The sequence below is a fragment of the Trichomycterus rosablanca genome, chromosome 12, assembly GCF_030014385.1.
Source record: "Trichomycterus rosablanca isolate fTriRos1 chromosome 12, fTriRos1.hap1, whole genome shotgun sequence".
Lineage (NCBI taxonomy): Eukaryota > Metazoa > Chordata > Actinopteri > Siluriformes > Trichomycteridae > Trichomycterus > Trichomycterus rosablanca.
Window position 1 is genome coordinate 33,857,940 of NC_085999.1, and position 16,715 is coordinate 33,874,654.

General features: G+C 37.7%; 1 protein-coding gene across 1 annotated transcript; it reads right to left on the reverse strand.

Annotated features, from left to right (window-relative positions):
* Window positions 1–432: 432 nt before the first annotated feature.
* Window positions 433–15,445, reverse strand: calcrla (calcitonin receptor-like a). Its single transcript, XM_063005700.1, has 12 exons — window positions 15,380–15,445; window positions 14,108–14,252; window positions 13,749–13,862; window positions 10,685–10,797; window positions 9,414–9,505; window positions 8,034–8,160; window positions 7,223–7,376; window positions 7,074–7,134; window positions 5,831–5,897; window positions 4,227–4,445; window positions 3,368–3,409; window positions 433–1,858 (listed from the first exon to the last, which is right to left on the reverse strand). The coding sequence occupies exons 1-12, from the start codon at window positions 15,443–15,445 to the stop codon at window positions 1,652–1,654; spliced, it is 1,407 nt and encodes a 468-aa protein (XP_062861770.1). The 3' UTR covers window positions 433–1,651.
* Window positions 15,446–16,715: the final 1,270 nt, after the last annotated feature.

A 16,715-nucleotide genomic window follows, 5' to 3' on the forward strand; every position in this document is an offset into this window, starting at 1 on the left:
CTGTGCCCTGTGTTGCATCAGATAGGATTGTTGAAAGAATTTTTTTATATGTTTTTGTATATAGCTAAAATGACAATAAGGCTGGAATTGAACTTGTTTTCTGGTGGAACCAAACCTGCAGAGACTCTGACCAGGATAAAGCGGTCGATGTAATAAACTTAAAAAACAGAAACACAGATGTTCTTCTAAAATTTCTAAGAATAAGGACACATAGAGTAAATTAAGTAAAACAGACATTATATCTGTCCTTAAATTCAGCCTTCTGCTAAATGATATTTTGAATAAAAGATGTAACAATAATTTGTGTTAAATATCATGAAATATTGTAAAACTAATTGTAAAACACTATTTTAAAGAGCAGAAAAAAAGTCTAATAAAGAATTTAGAACATAGAACTATAACCTGAATTATTGTCTTTGGATATATACCAGATAAAAGACACAATACATGTACATTGTAGCATAAACAGCATAAAGTTTATCATTAATTTACATAATACAGTACTATGCTGGGTACAATAAAATTATACTGGCTGTTTCCCACAAGCGGGAAATATAGTCACATACATAATCATATATTTATACTGTATATAAACATCAGTGTCTGTTCCTGATTCAGCTAAACCTGATTTCATAAAAAATGGGTACAGATTCAAACAAAAGAAGAAGACATGGATGGATTTAAATCCTATTTATATAAGCAAAAGCTTCTCCAGGCTAGAACCAACTTATGATTAAAACCAGGGTTTATAATATGTTGGTGCATCTTACAAATGAGACAGAAATGTAAGAACGACTTTAAAAATGACTATTTACAATAATACTGAAAATACTTTACAGAATATTTTTTATTCTAAACACAGTACATAATTGCTGTCATTAACAGTGCATTACGCTATTCATACATCACTGACTGTGCACGCTGTAACTAAGTAGATAAGTGATGAACTGGATGAATGAGTGATTCTTTAATCTTGGTTGGTGCAAAGTGATCAATTAGGTATTAAGCATTTAGCTTCTAAATAATCTAATAACTCCTTTTATACAGTTAATTAAATTACCACAATTTACACAAAGTTAAACTACAGGAGTAAACCCATGGGGCAAAAAGTAAAGAACTTAAATACTACACCATGTTGCACCATGTTAAGTAAGCAGCAGGTGAAGTGAATTGGGTTTAAGCTGTGGGGGGAATGGAATCTATTATTGCTCATGGTTTTGGAAGGGGATGCCAAACTCATAGTCGCACAACCACATATTTTTGGCCATATAGTTTAGTTAATAAATTAGTTTATAAACTACTGTGTAGTAGATGTAAAGTTAATATTTCACAGCGGTAAATACTAAATCCGATGCTGTGTCTAAGCAAATGCTCAATGTACAACATCAGTTGCTGCTAATCAGTGACTTATGGACAGCGTAAGACAGTTTTAATGTAACCTTATTGTAAAGAGTTACTTTGTAAATTTTTTAAAGAACACTGAGTCTATTTAGGATGCACTGTGTGAGAATATAAGGCAGTGTGAGAACAAGAGACCTTCCTTCATCCTTCATGCGTAAGCAAAGAGCTCTGGTAAACGTTAAACGTACGAGTGCAGTCATTCGCCCTTTGCAACGATCAGAATACAGTCCTGTTACCATCAGCAGTAACCTCAGTTAAAGGAATACTCCGATTTATCATTTTCCAGGCAGTTCCTGCCGTTTAAGTGTTCACTGTGACCATCGATGCTGTAGCAGCCCTGCACTTCAGTGATTGATGAAGCCGTGTAGGACGTGGACCTGAGTGCCTCTGAATGAGCCCGAGCGCTGCCAAACTGCATCCGGTACTGATTCCAGTGTCTCCGCAATACACCCTGCACCTACAGAAATATTCAAAGTAGTTATTAAACAAACAGACAGCCCTTTCTTATTTTCTCTGTATATACTTATTTTTATATGGGTTAAAACTGGTTTTTCACAGTATTAGCATTAACTTTCACAGATACCAAACTGTGGTCAACAGTATCCTTAGTTACCAAATGATTAAAAATTGCAATGAACAGGAAAGGTGATGGATGTAACCCAGTGATAAACACGCCTTTGTCCCAATTGTTTCAAGTGTGTTGCAGGCATCAATTTGCTAATCATGTCGCTCATTATAAAAACATAAGAAATCTTTTTTCTAGACTTTGTTAAATGAAGATTCAAGAGGATAAACAAACCACAGACTTTTCTTTTATTGCAGTTTACAAAATATCACAACATTTCTGGAAATGGGGTTTGTATGTTGTGGCTTGTCTGAGGAATTTATTTTTTAATAAGTAAATAATCGAAAGCGTAGTGGTGAGAAAATGAAAAAATCTATTAATATTGAAAAGAGAAGGACTTTTATTATGGTGTATGGTACAGCACACATACTGTACTGAAATGTAATGTGTGTTTTTATGTACAGTACAGTACTACTGTGTATTGCTGTTTATTATTGTTTATTACATTAATGTCTATTCTATAATTTAAGATTTAAGGGAAAATATGCTTGTATTTATAACAAAAAAGACCATTTAAGACATTAGAAAGGTTAGGTAAGGGGGTGCTTTGGGAGGTCTGGATTAATTCTATTTACATTATTTCTCATGGGAAAAACAGGTTTAACTTAGGAACATTTTGACTTAAGAACAGCCCTTCGGAACCAATTAAATTTGTAAGTCAAGGGTCTACTGTATGTCAAAGATAGTAAGAAGTAGCCAAAGTCAGGACAGAAATGATCCTGATGGTTAGTGGTTAATCCAAACCATGCAAAGAGAAAAACAAAAATATAAATGTATAAATAAATAAATAATAATAATAATAATAATGTGTAAAATGTGCAGATAGATTCTATTTTTTGCAGTTTTGCTTGCCAATCAAGAATATTTTCCGCTTTAGATGAAGGCTTGTGTTTTTTACCATCTAATCAAGAATTACCTTAGTGCACTAAAACGGGCACAGAGAAGTCAACAGCTGTTAAACATAAACAACATAAATAACAAAAGGTGGCCGTGCAACAAAGGTAACTGACATTACAAAGCATTTTGCTTTTTTTTAAACCCAAGATTTTTAAAAACCCAACAATGAACTTTTAGTAACATTTTTAGTAACAACTAAAACAATTTTTTTTTGGGAAAAACAGGTAAACTGTCATTTACAAAGGTATGTAAATTTGTGACCTTTGGATTTCTCACTAGTGTTATATAACTGTGTTTGAATATGTATATGAATGTGTGTATGTGGGCAGCATTAAATGTCTTTAATTAACCTACAGCTAGTCTAGAGCAGTATGTAAGAGGATAATTACAATATAAAGAGCAGAAAGAGGAAACATACATTTTCTTTACAGCGAAAGCACCTACCTCTCCATTAAAGAAGCAGAAGATGGTGGCCACCAGCAGTCCCTAAAACACAGAAGAACCATGTCAGCTCTGAGTCTGACTAAATCTGTCAAATTCTCACCTCTCACACCTCCAGCGTTCTGATCTCTTTCATGTGTTTTGGCAATGGGTTTTTTAATAAGCACCTCCACGACAAACTTGTTCTAATGCATTATTCACTAAGCAGTCTGAGCCATCATCTCCATTCTTCATCAACACTCCACATCTCCTTCACGCCAATCAAACACACAGCATGAAAATGTTTTTCTGATGTGCTGACTCTGGGTTCAAGACATTTTTTATTTCAATTCATTTTCATGTTTACCACTGTTTTATCTCGGTCAGTGTCACGGTGGGTACGGTGTCACCGGAATCACTGGGTGCAATGCAGTAACAAATCATCGCAGGGCCTTGGCCAACCCTTGCTCCTTAGATATAACAAATTATGTCTTTTTACATAATTTACCACTGTGCCACCCAAATGCCCTAAAACAATACTGTAAATTAAAACTTATACGTTATACACATATACATTTTTTGCAGAAATTATTGCTTTATTTCAGTATATCAATAGATTTCTACTGTTAAATGCAAACACTCCTGCTCATATTTAATGTTTTGTAGATTTTTTAAGTAGAAATATGTGAACTCATCCTCTGCAGAATTATATACGCTATTTTTATTTATTGGCTAAATTTCGTTTTTAGAAAAAAAATTAACAGCACATTTTATGTTTAATTCAAAAAATAAACAGGGTTAGGATGTTTATAGTGTCTTATTTAAAGTAAGAAATCCAACAAAATATGGAATTTTGTCATAATTTAAATGCATTGTTTCTTACCTGATAATGCATTAATATGTTCATGAGATAGTCGTAGATCTCAGAAAGGACACGTCCTCCTGGTTTATACGGCAGGAGAACGAACTGAATTCCCAGAAGTGGGACGAGAATAAGAGTCGCCCGCACTGCCTTCATGTAGAGACTCGATTCGGCCTGGTGCGTCACCTTCAGCTTGGTGATGAGGACCCGCACGATGTTCAGCAGAAAAAACAAATTCACCTGATGGTGAAAATAAGACATGAGATGGATTTGTCTGGCCATCAGCATCCTAATCTGTCTCTATATTGTCAGTGTCATTCTTGTCATATGCTTTAAATGGTGAAACACATTTGGACACCTGACCACGAGCTTCTTAATCAGCTTATTCTAAAAACATTAGCATAAATACAGAAAAAACAGCATTTCTGAGGTGAGTCATGAGAAAGCCTGGCTTGTAATCACCATTTCAATTGATCACAAACATGATAATACACAGACTCGAGGTCAGGGCTCTGTGCAGACCAGTGTAGTTCTGCCATAACAAGCACATCAAATCGTGCACAGTGGTAACTCAGTGGTTAAGGTACTGGACTAGTAATCTAAAGGTTGCCGGTTCAAGTCCAACACTTCCAGGTTGCTACTGTTGGGCCCCTGAGCAAGGTCCTTAACCCTCAATTGCTCAAAAATTGTGTTCAGTCATAATTGTAAGTTGCTTTGGGTAAAAGCATCTGCTAAATGACAAAAATGTAAATGTCTTTGTTGACTCTGCTTTGTCATATTTGTTATTATTTACGGTAGTTACTGGTTACACAAGATTCATCAGTTCACAAGTTTTAACGTCAGACACAGTCATGGCCAATTTTGTATCTCCAATTTACCTCACTTTCACGTCTCTGGACTGTGGGAGGAAACCGGAGCTCTCGGAGGAAGCCCATGCAAACACGGGGAGAACATGCAAACGCCACACAGAAAGAACGCAGACCGCCCCACCTGAGGATCAAACCTTGCTGTAAGGTGACAATTCTACCCACTGAGCCCACTGAGCCACCCGCTTTGTCATGTAAAAGCAAGAAAAAAAAACCATTCCCAAATTGTTACTAAAGCTGGAGGCATATTATGTATTTTATATAGTTAATTCTCTCTCTCTCTCTCTCTCTCTCTCTCTCTCTATATATATATATATATATACAGTGGGTGCAATAGGTGTGTCTAAAAAACTCAATAATTAGGAAGTGTGTCCATATACTTTTTATAACAGTGAACGTCGAGTAGTTTGTGAGTTAAATATCCAGTTTTGTCATTGCCAAGTTCCAATACTGATAACAATACAAATAAATAAAACATAGACACTTAAGATTTGAGAGCTCTATGTTTCTATGGCACAGATGACAGAGAGACCAATACAAGGAAATCCTCAAATACCAGACTAGAAATATAAAACCAATATTTGAAATGAACGAAGAATTCTGTTTAGAATCACCTACTATTACATGTCAGCAGAATAAAACAAATCTGAAGCTTAACATAAATGTACATGACAGGGATGTAAACATTTGACCATTTGAAGTGTGTTTGTATGCAAGGAGGAAATAAACTAGAAAAAAAAAAATCTCCAGATGGCTCACCAGCAGTGCGGCACAGATCGGCCCATGAATGATGTACAGCAGAGACGTATTCGAACTAATCCAGCAACTACAGAACAACAGAATGCTCAGGATCAGTGATCAGCTTTTCACACAGTGCTGAGAAAAAGACAATTCATCCTCCTACAACTCTGCTAATGTATTAGCTTATGCAAAAGTTTGGACACCCCTAATTTTTTATAAAACGTGTTCTCATTTTTTTTTTTTTTTTAATATATTTTATTTATGCATTTTCTCCCTTTCTTCTCCCTTTTAGTGCATCCAATTGCCTGATTGCGTCATGCTTCCTCTCCACCAATGCCGGTCCCTACTCTGATTGAGGAGAACAAAGCTAACCCACGCCCCCTCCGACACGTGGGCAGCATGCCGTATGCATCTTATTACCTACATTTTGACGAGTGCAGTGAAGCTCAGCGTTGTGTACGGAGAGACACACCCTGAGAGCACTCTTTTTCTCATCTCTGTGCAGGCGCCATCAATCAGCCAGCAGAGGTCGTAATTGCATTAGTTATGAGAGAGAGAACCCATCCGGCTTAATCCCACCCATATCTGAACAACAGGCCAATCGTTGTTCATGTGGCCGCTCAGCCTAGCCGGCAGGCAGAGAGCTAAGATTCGATACGATGTATTCGAGATCCCAGCTCTGGTTCCAGCATGTGTTTTTACCGCTGCGCCACCTGAGTGGCCATAAAACGTGTTCTCTTAAGCAGTGCTTCTCAATCTTATACACAAATCTTATCCATGGTGTCATATAGTAACCATTCAGAGCTCTCACATGATTCAGCTAACCAGAAATCCAACTGATTAAGCATGTGGATTAGATGTACTTCATTACAACTGTATGACAACTTGCAGCCCTATGGCTCTTGTGATTGTAGGTTTTGAAGGTTTGTAGGTTGTGATTATAGACTATGCAACCCCAAACACAGAAGGGTTTGATTCACTGTATGCTGTGAAGCATTCAGCTCATCACCAGGATTAAAATGATCAGGGGTTTGAACCACAGTGGCTCATCTGTTGGTCCGTACCAGATACCATAGGCTTCAGGGCCTCATGTTCCTTAATCACAGAGCTAACAGAGACTTTACACTTGGAACGTAAACATTTAATCATGAGAAAAGCTAGTTTGTTAATGTATGTATTAAGCAGAAAGTCCTGATTTGGACTGATTTGAGACCAGATTTTGAGACATAGGAAACGTAAGAGTTGATTATGGAACACTTACTTATCATTATAATAATAACTTCTGGCGATGGCATGGATAACAGCCGGTAACAGAGGGAAACCTACACAAAAAACACAAAAATGTTTCATATTTCATACACAACACCAAGTGTTATTCATTTTATATGGATCCATGTACGATGTACCTACCCCATCCGAGCAGATAGTACCACATTAAGTGCTGCTTCTCTGCGAACACAGCGACGACGATGAGCGTGTGCAGATAAATCCCCTCACACAGCATCCAAAAGTAATTACACCCAAACAGATAGAGGTGGATAAACTGTGAAACTTTACAGCTCGTCTGAATCAGAGATAAAACCAGAACAAAATAATCAGTTACCATGACAATTCTTACTAGGATCACACAGATCAGATTCAACATAGGTCAAATTCAGTCATAGACATCCAGATCAGATCATCAAGGTCAATTTTAGACTTTTATAAAGCCAAGTAAAAAAATAAAATTTACTCTATAAGGCCATACATGGCCTGTATGTTAACCCAACCCGCCCCCTGTCCTTTCTGTGGCCTCCACATTTCTGTTTGTAAGGCTTACTACAAGATTTTGGAGTCTTGTACCCATTTGATCAATAAAGCATTTGTAAAGTCAAGCACTAATGTTGGATAAGAAGGACTGACTTACAAATAATGTTTCAATTTAATTCATCATATAAATGTTCATTAGGGTTATGGTCAGGTGACCTGGAGTTTTATCACATCAAATTAACCATATGTTAATGGAGGAGCTTGAAAAGTGCACAGGGCAAAATCCTGCAGGAACAGGAAAGGGCCTTCCCAAAACCGCTGCCATATAATTGTAAGCATAATATATTTGATATAATTGAATTTTTGCAGGACTTTGGCCAGAATCCCTCAGTTTTCTGATTTCAGCTGAATTCAGATCTGATTCAGATTCTGTCACATGTTTGTAAAAGCTCTGTGGTCTGGTTGTGTTTACCGGATTCCTCTGCACAAGTTCCTGGTTGTTGGCAACAGCAGTTAACCAGATGATGGTGATGATGGAGTTGAGGATGAAGGATAAGAAGAGGTTTTTGTGCAGAGTGATCCTCTGACAGCTCAAGCTTCTGAATAAACGCAAACACACACACACACACACACACACACACACATTAAAAGTGTTTTTACACTTGCACTTTTGTTTTCTAGGCTTCACTTTAAAAATTCAGGTGCAGACTTTACAACGTGTAAATGGGATCTGTAAAATCAGTATTTTTTTTTGGAAGTAAGACACAATCACACATGTATTGTGATTTGAATCTACTAAACGTGTGAAAAACAGTCAGAAACTTGAATTTGCACGATTGTACCTCTTAATCCTGTGAGCTGGAACAGGTTGCTCAAGTAGAGTGGTTAAAACTACCAGCAGAGAACTGCAGAAATTGCTTAACTGCATTTACTGACTTCAAAGGCTGTGATACAAAATATACAAAAAGGCACCAATGGCATGTTGTCCAAGCCATTTCTGTTTGATTTGTTTAAAATATTATCTTCAGTCATAAATCAAAAGTTTTTGATGTGAAATATAGAATAATATATACAATACACTTATTTCAGTTTCACTTCTGTATATGGACATTATCCAGAAACGCTGCCACTTAGTCTAGGCTTAAGCTCCTATGAGATAGACTGAAGCAAAATGAAAATGTGTGCCTTGGGCTAAAAAAAGTCACCTTTTAAAGTGTTCTCAAAATATAATAGACATCCGGGCCAAAAAGAAAAGGACCATCACCATTGTTATCATACAAAGTTCAATAGCCAGCGTTTGTCATGGTATGGAGGTTTGTTTGTGCCAAGTCATATGTGCTAAGGCACCATTAATGCACATTTTGGAACAAGACATGCTGCCAGCAATTTTAACAGCTGATGTTCTCAGTTTCTAAATGAATACACACACTGGTAAAAGAAAAAGTGATGTAACATAGTGCAATATACAAAATAAAGTTTTTTAGTTGACTATGAAAATCAGTTAACTTTGTATGATTTTCAGATAAATAAATGTAAAACAAATGCAAATTGTTACTGTCTTTTATTTAAATTTTTTTAACTTTTCCAATTTGTTGGAATTGTGGTTGTAAAAAAGTAGATTTTTATCTCATATTTTGGAAGGATTGTGTGCACGCTAGTCCTGACATTAGGATGACGTCAGTTTAGGGCTGAGAACAAACAGGCTGTCTGAACACAATCCTACACCGGCAATGTCCCTCCTCAAACAAGCCCAGAATCATTCCTGAGTATGAACCTGAGTATCTGGACCAAGAGTAAGATTAACCTAACAGCATCAACAGTAAAATTTAATCTTTTTAGTTTTAGTACTTACTTAAAATGTAAAAAGATCCCGAGTGAAATAAACAGTGAGATCAGAGACAATCCATGTCCAATTAGTGCCAAGTACAGCAAGTTTATAGCCGTCTGCAATAAAAGGAGAAAAAGGATGAATGTTTAGTCATGATATAAACAAGTTCCTGTGTGGGTTAGTGCAGAGCCAAAAACACTCTCAGATAATCATTGTCTGTTATTTATAAGGTAATAATTTTGCTGTGTTGGAACACCAAAGCAGGTTTGGGTGTAGTTTTTTATTTATGCATTTATGTTCGCAGAAACTAAGTGTGCACACAGTTTACAGCACCACAAGCCTCAAACTGTGAAACATAAACCTGAGTAAAGAGTATCATTCATATCTGTAAGTGTATCATTTATTTCTAGTTAATTCCACTAGTTCACTTTAGCTTTTAGCTTTAGTTCATCTTTTACTCCAGCTACAATAGCAAACCATGTTTCAAAAACACTTTTTAGTCATTGTATGCTAAAATATTGAAACAAATACATGTAAATACAAATAAAGGAAATAACAGAAATCACTTCATAAAAAGAGCTTAAGTGACTAAAATAGCTCATCAAGTCAGGCTGTTAGGCTCATCAACCATAAACATGTATTATCTAAGAAATTATAAAATCAACACTTTGATATAAGAGAAAAATCACTTTACAGAATTGTAATAACATTTAGTGGTAAATGACCAAACTGCACATGCAGCAGCCACGAAAACCTGAAAATACAAAATACAAAGGAAACCAAAAGTCATGACAGCATAAATCAAACATGGACAAATGGCATAAAAACAGGAAAATTACACGCAAGAGGAAGCTCACAGTATTTATCAGCTCTATTACCCAGCCTCAACAAAAACTGTACATTTGGAGCTTTATAACTGGAAATTTACATTCAGAAACCCTTTAACTCACTGCACAAAGATGCATAACGTTGTATAAGAAGCACAAAACCTTGACAGCTGAGCGATGAACAGAATATGATCAGAAAAAAACAAAAGATGCCTGTAACCCATAATGTCTGCTGTCCGTGAGAGATAAGTACTCAGTTCAACATCAATTTGTTGAAAATAAAGACCCAAGGATGTTGGGATAATAATGCCTAAATACATACTGTAAAAACAAGGTATGAGTGGCTTGATGAACACCAAAATACAGACAAGCTTCTGCCATGGCCTTCCAAAATTCTAAATTTCAACATCATTGAACCTTTCAGCAAAGTTCAGGATTGCAGACTATGAGGTGGATACTTGGACGTACCATTCTGCCCTCTTTAGCTCGCTCGTTACACCTGGTGTAATTGGTCCACGTCCTGTTGCTCTCTGGATGGACAAACCAGTGGCCATCATCCATGCAGATCTTTGTGACTATTTCTGTTGAAGACATTAACAATAGACATTTAAACAAAACCTCTTAAATAATGTTTGAACTTCACGGTATTCTAGCATTAGTTAAAACGCAGGTGTAAACTGCCTTTAACGCTGAGGAGCATTAAAATGATTGCAGGTATTCACTTCCTTTTTATTCTTATTCATCTTTACTTTGTGAAAAGAGAGAAAATGGCTTTTATAGATGAAAAGGTTTGAGCTATTCAGCTCCAGGCTGTAACAAGCATAATAGAGATAGTTAGCCTGAGTGAATTCCTTTTAAAGTAATGAGATGAAAAGTCCACGAAATGATGAAAGAGGAAGAGAAAAGTGTAGAACTGACTTGCAGAAACCATCTTGTATCTTACACACTTGCTTTACATCTGATCATGAAATAGATTACTGAAAATAACCCACATTATGTTTAATCACGTTCATGATTGTTGCCGTTTAAAGTAAATCCCCAATTATTAAAGCCAATAATTTGTCCAGAGTAAAGCATACACTAATTATTTTTAGATACATTTTTACTGTCAATATGGTAGCGTGCTGTACTGAGATGGCAAAACAAATAATTAATACACTTTTTTCCAAAAACTGTAAGGAAAAAAACTCGAAGCACATTTAAAAACTAGCAAATTGAAACAAGCAGTTTTAAATAATGTCATGCTTTTTGAATACAAACTAAATACAAAAGGGTTAAAAGAGAGGATATACACTGTGTTCCAAATTATTATGCAAATAATATTTTCTCAGATTTTCCAAAATTACCTATATGAATTGCAGTCATTGTAATTTTCCAGTCATCAACTATTAGAGTACAATTGAAAGGTTTTTGAACAAACTGCCAATGATAACAGTATATTTAAAAAAAAATAAAACACTCAAAATGCACTTAAAATGCATGTTCCAAATTATTATGCACAGCAGAGTTTTCAACCTTTTCATTTTTATAAAGAACAAAAAAATGGTCATTTGTGAAATTATAAGCATTAGCAGGTTATTACAAACTGAAATCAAACAGTTTTCAAGTCAAAACTTTATTCTAGGTGATGTTACATTTGCACATAGGACCCCTTGTTCGAAAGGAGCTTCTGAACTCTCTCGTCCATTGAATTTGTCAGGTTTTGGATGGTATCTGCTTCAATTGTTTTGCATGAGGACAGAATACCCTCCCAGAGCTGTTGCTTAGATGTGAACTGCCTCCCGCCATCATAGACACTCCTTTTGATGATGCTCCAGAGGTTCTCAATGGGGTTGAGGTCAGGGGAGCATGGGGGCCACACCATAAGTTTGTCCCCTTTTATGCCCATAGCAGCCAGAGATGCAGATGTGTTCTTTGCAGCATGAGACGGTGCATTATCATGCATGAAAATGATCTTGCTGCGGAATGCACGGTTCTTCTTCTTAAACCATGGCAGGAAGTGCTGTTTGAGAAACTCCACATACATTATGGAGGTCATCTTTACCCCTTCAGGGATCCTAAAGGGGCCGACAATCTCTCTCCCCATGATTCCAGCCCAAAACATTACTCCACCTCCTCCTTGTTGGCGCCGTAGCCTTGTTTGCATGGGGTGTCCATCAACCAGCCATCCTCCACTCCATCCGTCTGGACCATCGAGCGTTGCACGGCACTCATCGGTGAACAAAACAGTTTTGAAGTCAGTCTTCATGTATCGTTTGGCCCACTGGAGCCGTTTCTGCTTGTGTGCAGTGGATAGAGGAGGTCGACAGGATGGCTTACGCACAGCTGCAAACCTCTGAAGGACCCTGCATCTTGTTGTTCGGGGGACGTTGGAGGCACCAGCAGTTTCAAAAACTTGTCTGCTGCTATGACAAGGCATTTTTGCAGCTGCTCTTTTAACCTGACGTAATTGCCTGTTGGAAAGAGTCCTCAATTTTCCCTTATCAGCACGCACACGTGTGTGCTCTGAATCAGCTACATACTTCTTGATTGTGCGATGATCACGATGAAGTGTCTTGGCAATGTTGATTGTAGTCATGCCTTGACCTAAACACTCCACAATTTGTTGCTTCTCAGCAGCCGACACATCCTTTTTCTTTCCCATTTTGGCTGAAAATGTAGGCTGCTTAATAATGTGGGACAGCCTTCTTAAGTAGTCTTGCCTTTAATTGGACACACCTGCCAAACTAATTAGCACAGGTGTCTGCAATTGCTTTCAGTGATATAAAGAGCCCTGACACACATCACCATCAATGAGTTTAACTGACAAACAAAAAAATTCTTACCTTATCACTCCTAAACACTTTTTGCATAATAATTTGGAACACAGTGTAAGTCGCTCAGGTAAAACACGCTAGCACACCAGAGCTGACATTTCAAACTCGTCCGCTCGAAACTCAGCTCTGCCATCCGGCTGGGCGGCTACATGAACAACAAATTGCCTGTTTTTTTAAACAGGGTGGGAGCCGGATAGGGACCTCATAAATGATGCAATTACGACCTCTGCTGGCTGGTTGATCGCGCCTGCACAAAGTCGAGGGATAATGCATTGATCAGGGTGTCGCTTTCCGTACACAAAGCTGATCCACATATGATCTTGCCTCATGCGGGTGAAAAGATGCAGTCGTTACTGCACACATGTTGGAGAGGGGCGTGTGTTAGCATCAGGAGTGGAGATCAGCATCAGTAGAGAGGACGCGTAATGCAATCGGGCAATTGGATGCAACTAGATTGGGAGGAAAATTGAAAAAAAAAAAATATATATATATATATATATATATATATATATATATATATATAATTAAAACCTATTAAACTATTAAATTACTTTAAAAAGTAATTTTTAAAAATTTTTATATTATTTAGAATTCTAAATTATAATATACGTATAATTACCACTGTTATTGTTATTAATAATAATAATTAGAAGAATAAGTAATACTTATTAATTTCTATTAATTGATACTTAATTGATTACATTAATGATTGTCACCTGAAGGGTCGAAGTCCTGATAGTAATCAGGGCAGTGCTGTTGAGTGGTGATGCCAGCATCCGTATCATCCCAGCACAGCCACCCGTCCCATGTTCGGTTACACATCGGACCTGCTGGTAATGGCAAAAGAAAAAACATGAACCGATAAAAACCAGGACCTTCCTCGTGAAATCCCATCCAACCTTCCCTCCCTCAGACACACCAAAACTGAGTCTGTTGGACACCCGGTCAGGACAATAGCACTGTTAAAACTCACAAGCTCAAACACTCTACAGTAGTTAAAATACATCACAGGACACACACACACACACACACACACACAGTAAACTAATGAAACACTTGTATTTGTGCTGGGTACCTCTTCTCTCCTGGTTGTTCTCTTTCATGAGTTTTTGGTAACATTCAAACTGTGCAGTTACAATCTTGTGTCGGGTGATTCCTATATTCTGAAAAATCTGCTGCTGCTGCTGCTCGGTGTCGTTGGTATCAGTCAACACCACCACCTACATTAAAAAATCATAATATAATATAATATAATATAATATAATATAATAATATAAACTTGTATTACTTCACCCTGCAGCAGATATGGAAACAACAAAATAATAAATAATATTAATAATATAAATGTAAATCTACAATGTGTTGTAATTCATGCTAATAAGTCATGTTAATAAACTTGAACCAAACTAATCCACCAAAAACCTGACAAGAGTAAAGCAGTCAAAATGAAAGAATAAAAAAATAAATAAAAGAATTCACTTGTAAAACACTAATAAAATGACATAGCCTTGTGTTAGTCTCATGTAGCTGTTCATTCATTCGGTCATTTTCTGTTGTATCACTGCTTCAACCTGGTCAGGGTCGCGATGGGTCGTATTTATTAGCTGAAAGGTAGGAAGCACCACTGACAGGTTGCCTGTCTATCATAGGACACACACACACTTTGGACAATTTTTAGTATCTCCAGTTGGCTTGAGTGCAGTCTTTGGAGCACCCTGTGTGCTGGTATGAGTGGATCAGACACAGCAATGCTGCTGGAGTTTTTAAACACCTCACTGTCACGGCTGAACTGAGAATAGTCCACCAACCAAAAATATCCAGCCAACAGCGCCTGGTGAGCAGCGTCCTGTGACCACTAATGAAGGTCTAGAAGATGACCAACTTAAACAGCAGCAATAGATGAGCGATCGTCTCTGACTTTACATCTACAAGGTGGACCAACTAGGTAGGAGTGTCTAATAGAGTGGACAGTGAGTAGACACGGCATTTAAAAACTCCACAACACACACTAACACACCACCATCATGTCAGTGTCACTGCAGGGCTGAGAATAATCCACCACCTAAATAATACCTGCTCTGTGGTGGTCCTGTGTTGGTCCTGATCATTAAAGAACAGGGTGAAAGCAGGCTAAAAAAAGCATGTAGAGAAACAGATGGACTACAGTCAGTAATTGTAGAACTACAAAGTGCTTCTATATGGTAAGTGGAGCTGATAAAAAGGACAGTGAGTGTAGACACAAGGAGGTGGTTTTAATGTTATGGCAATTTTATATTACAAAATAAACTAGAACTATTACCGTCACTACGGTTCACATTCTTTGTATGAAGTCATGTGGAACACTTACCTCAGTCATAGTTCCTATCAGCAACAGAGGAACTATCCAGTGGCGGGTGATTCTTATTTCCAGCATCTCCACTCTGCTACTGATCTGTAGAGAAAAGAAATTCAATCAACTGTTAAATAACGTTTGCATACTAGCATGCTAGCACTCTAATCCTGTTTCTGTTCTGAGCAGGAGCTCCAAAGAGGGAATAAAGATCTGGACCTCATATGCACCAGCACTCACTTCAGTATACATCAGTGTAATTATGTAACAGTGCAGCGACCTGCTTCCTGCCATCACACCACATTAACCAGTAAAGACACTGAAACGTCAGGTTCACTTCAAGTTATAGCCAAAAATTTACATACACCTGTAGGGGGCAGGAATGTTATGCAAATGTTGGAAATTCAATGGTTTGAGTAATTGTTTGTTTGTTTGTTTCTCTGCAAATGAATGTCAGAATGTATGTATGTACATTGATAGATTATTTAATAAGCTACAGCTATCGTACAGATGAACTTTACTATCCTCCAGGCCACCCAAGAATCCTCCAGGCCACCCAAGAATCCTCCAGGCCACCCAAGAAGGATGGGCCCTGCTGAGTCTGGTTCCTCTCAAGATTTCTTCCTGTAATTTTCAGGGAGTTTTTCCTTGCCACAGTCGCCCTCGGCTTGCTCAACAGGGGTTTTTGTATCTGTTGGTCCTGGATTTTGTAAAGTTGCTTTGAGACAATGTATATTGTAAAAAGCGCTATATAAATAAAGTTGACTTGACTTGACTTGCGATGACACATGATAAGAACATGGTAGTGTGTGTGTTGTTCTGGTATGAGTGTAGCAGGTGTAGCAGTGTTGTTGGGATTTCTAAACACCACAATGCCAACACTGGGACGAGAATAAAGCGCCACTTATTTAAAAAAAAAAATTTATTTATGCATTTTCTCCCATTTTCTCCCAATTTAGCGTAGTCAATTTGTCTTCCGCTGCTTGAGGATCCCTGATTGCAGTCGGGGTGGGTATATTGCTGCTCACGCCTCCTCCGACCCGTGTGCAGCCTTTGCGGAAACCTTTTTCACCTATGCACTCTGCACAAGTGCCTCTATCTGCCAATCAGGGTCCTTACACAGCATTTGAAGACCCCACCCACATAGTCCGGTCATCCCGCCCTAGCAGAACCATGTCTGCTGCAGGGACTGCCAATTATGCCCGCTAGATGCCGCCCAGCCGACTGGTGGCAATGCAGAGTTTCGAACCGAGGAGTTCAGAATCTCGGTGCTGGTGTGCTAGCGGAATATCCTGCTGCACCACCTGGAAGCTCCACTTATAATAGAATAGAGATGGATAAATACAAATTATGC

Bases quoted from the DNA above. Each gene is read 5' to 3' on its own strand.
- calcrla (XM_063005700.1), bottom strand. From the start codon at position 15,445: ATGCTGGAAATAAGAATCACCCGCCACTGGATAGTTCCTCTGTTGCTG. The intron at 14,253-15,379 runs GTAAGTGTTCCA...TTTTTAATGTAG, and splicing joins TGATAGGAACTATGACTGAG to GTGGTGGTGTTGACTGATAC. The intron at 3,410-4,226 runs GTAAGAAACAAT...TCTGTGTTTTAG, and splicing joins ACATATTAATGCATTATCAG to GGACTGCTGGTGGCCACCAT.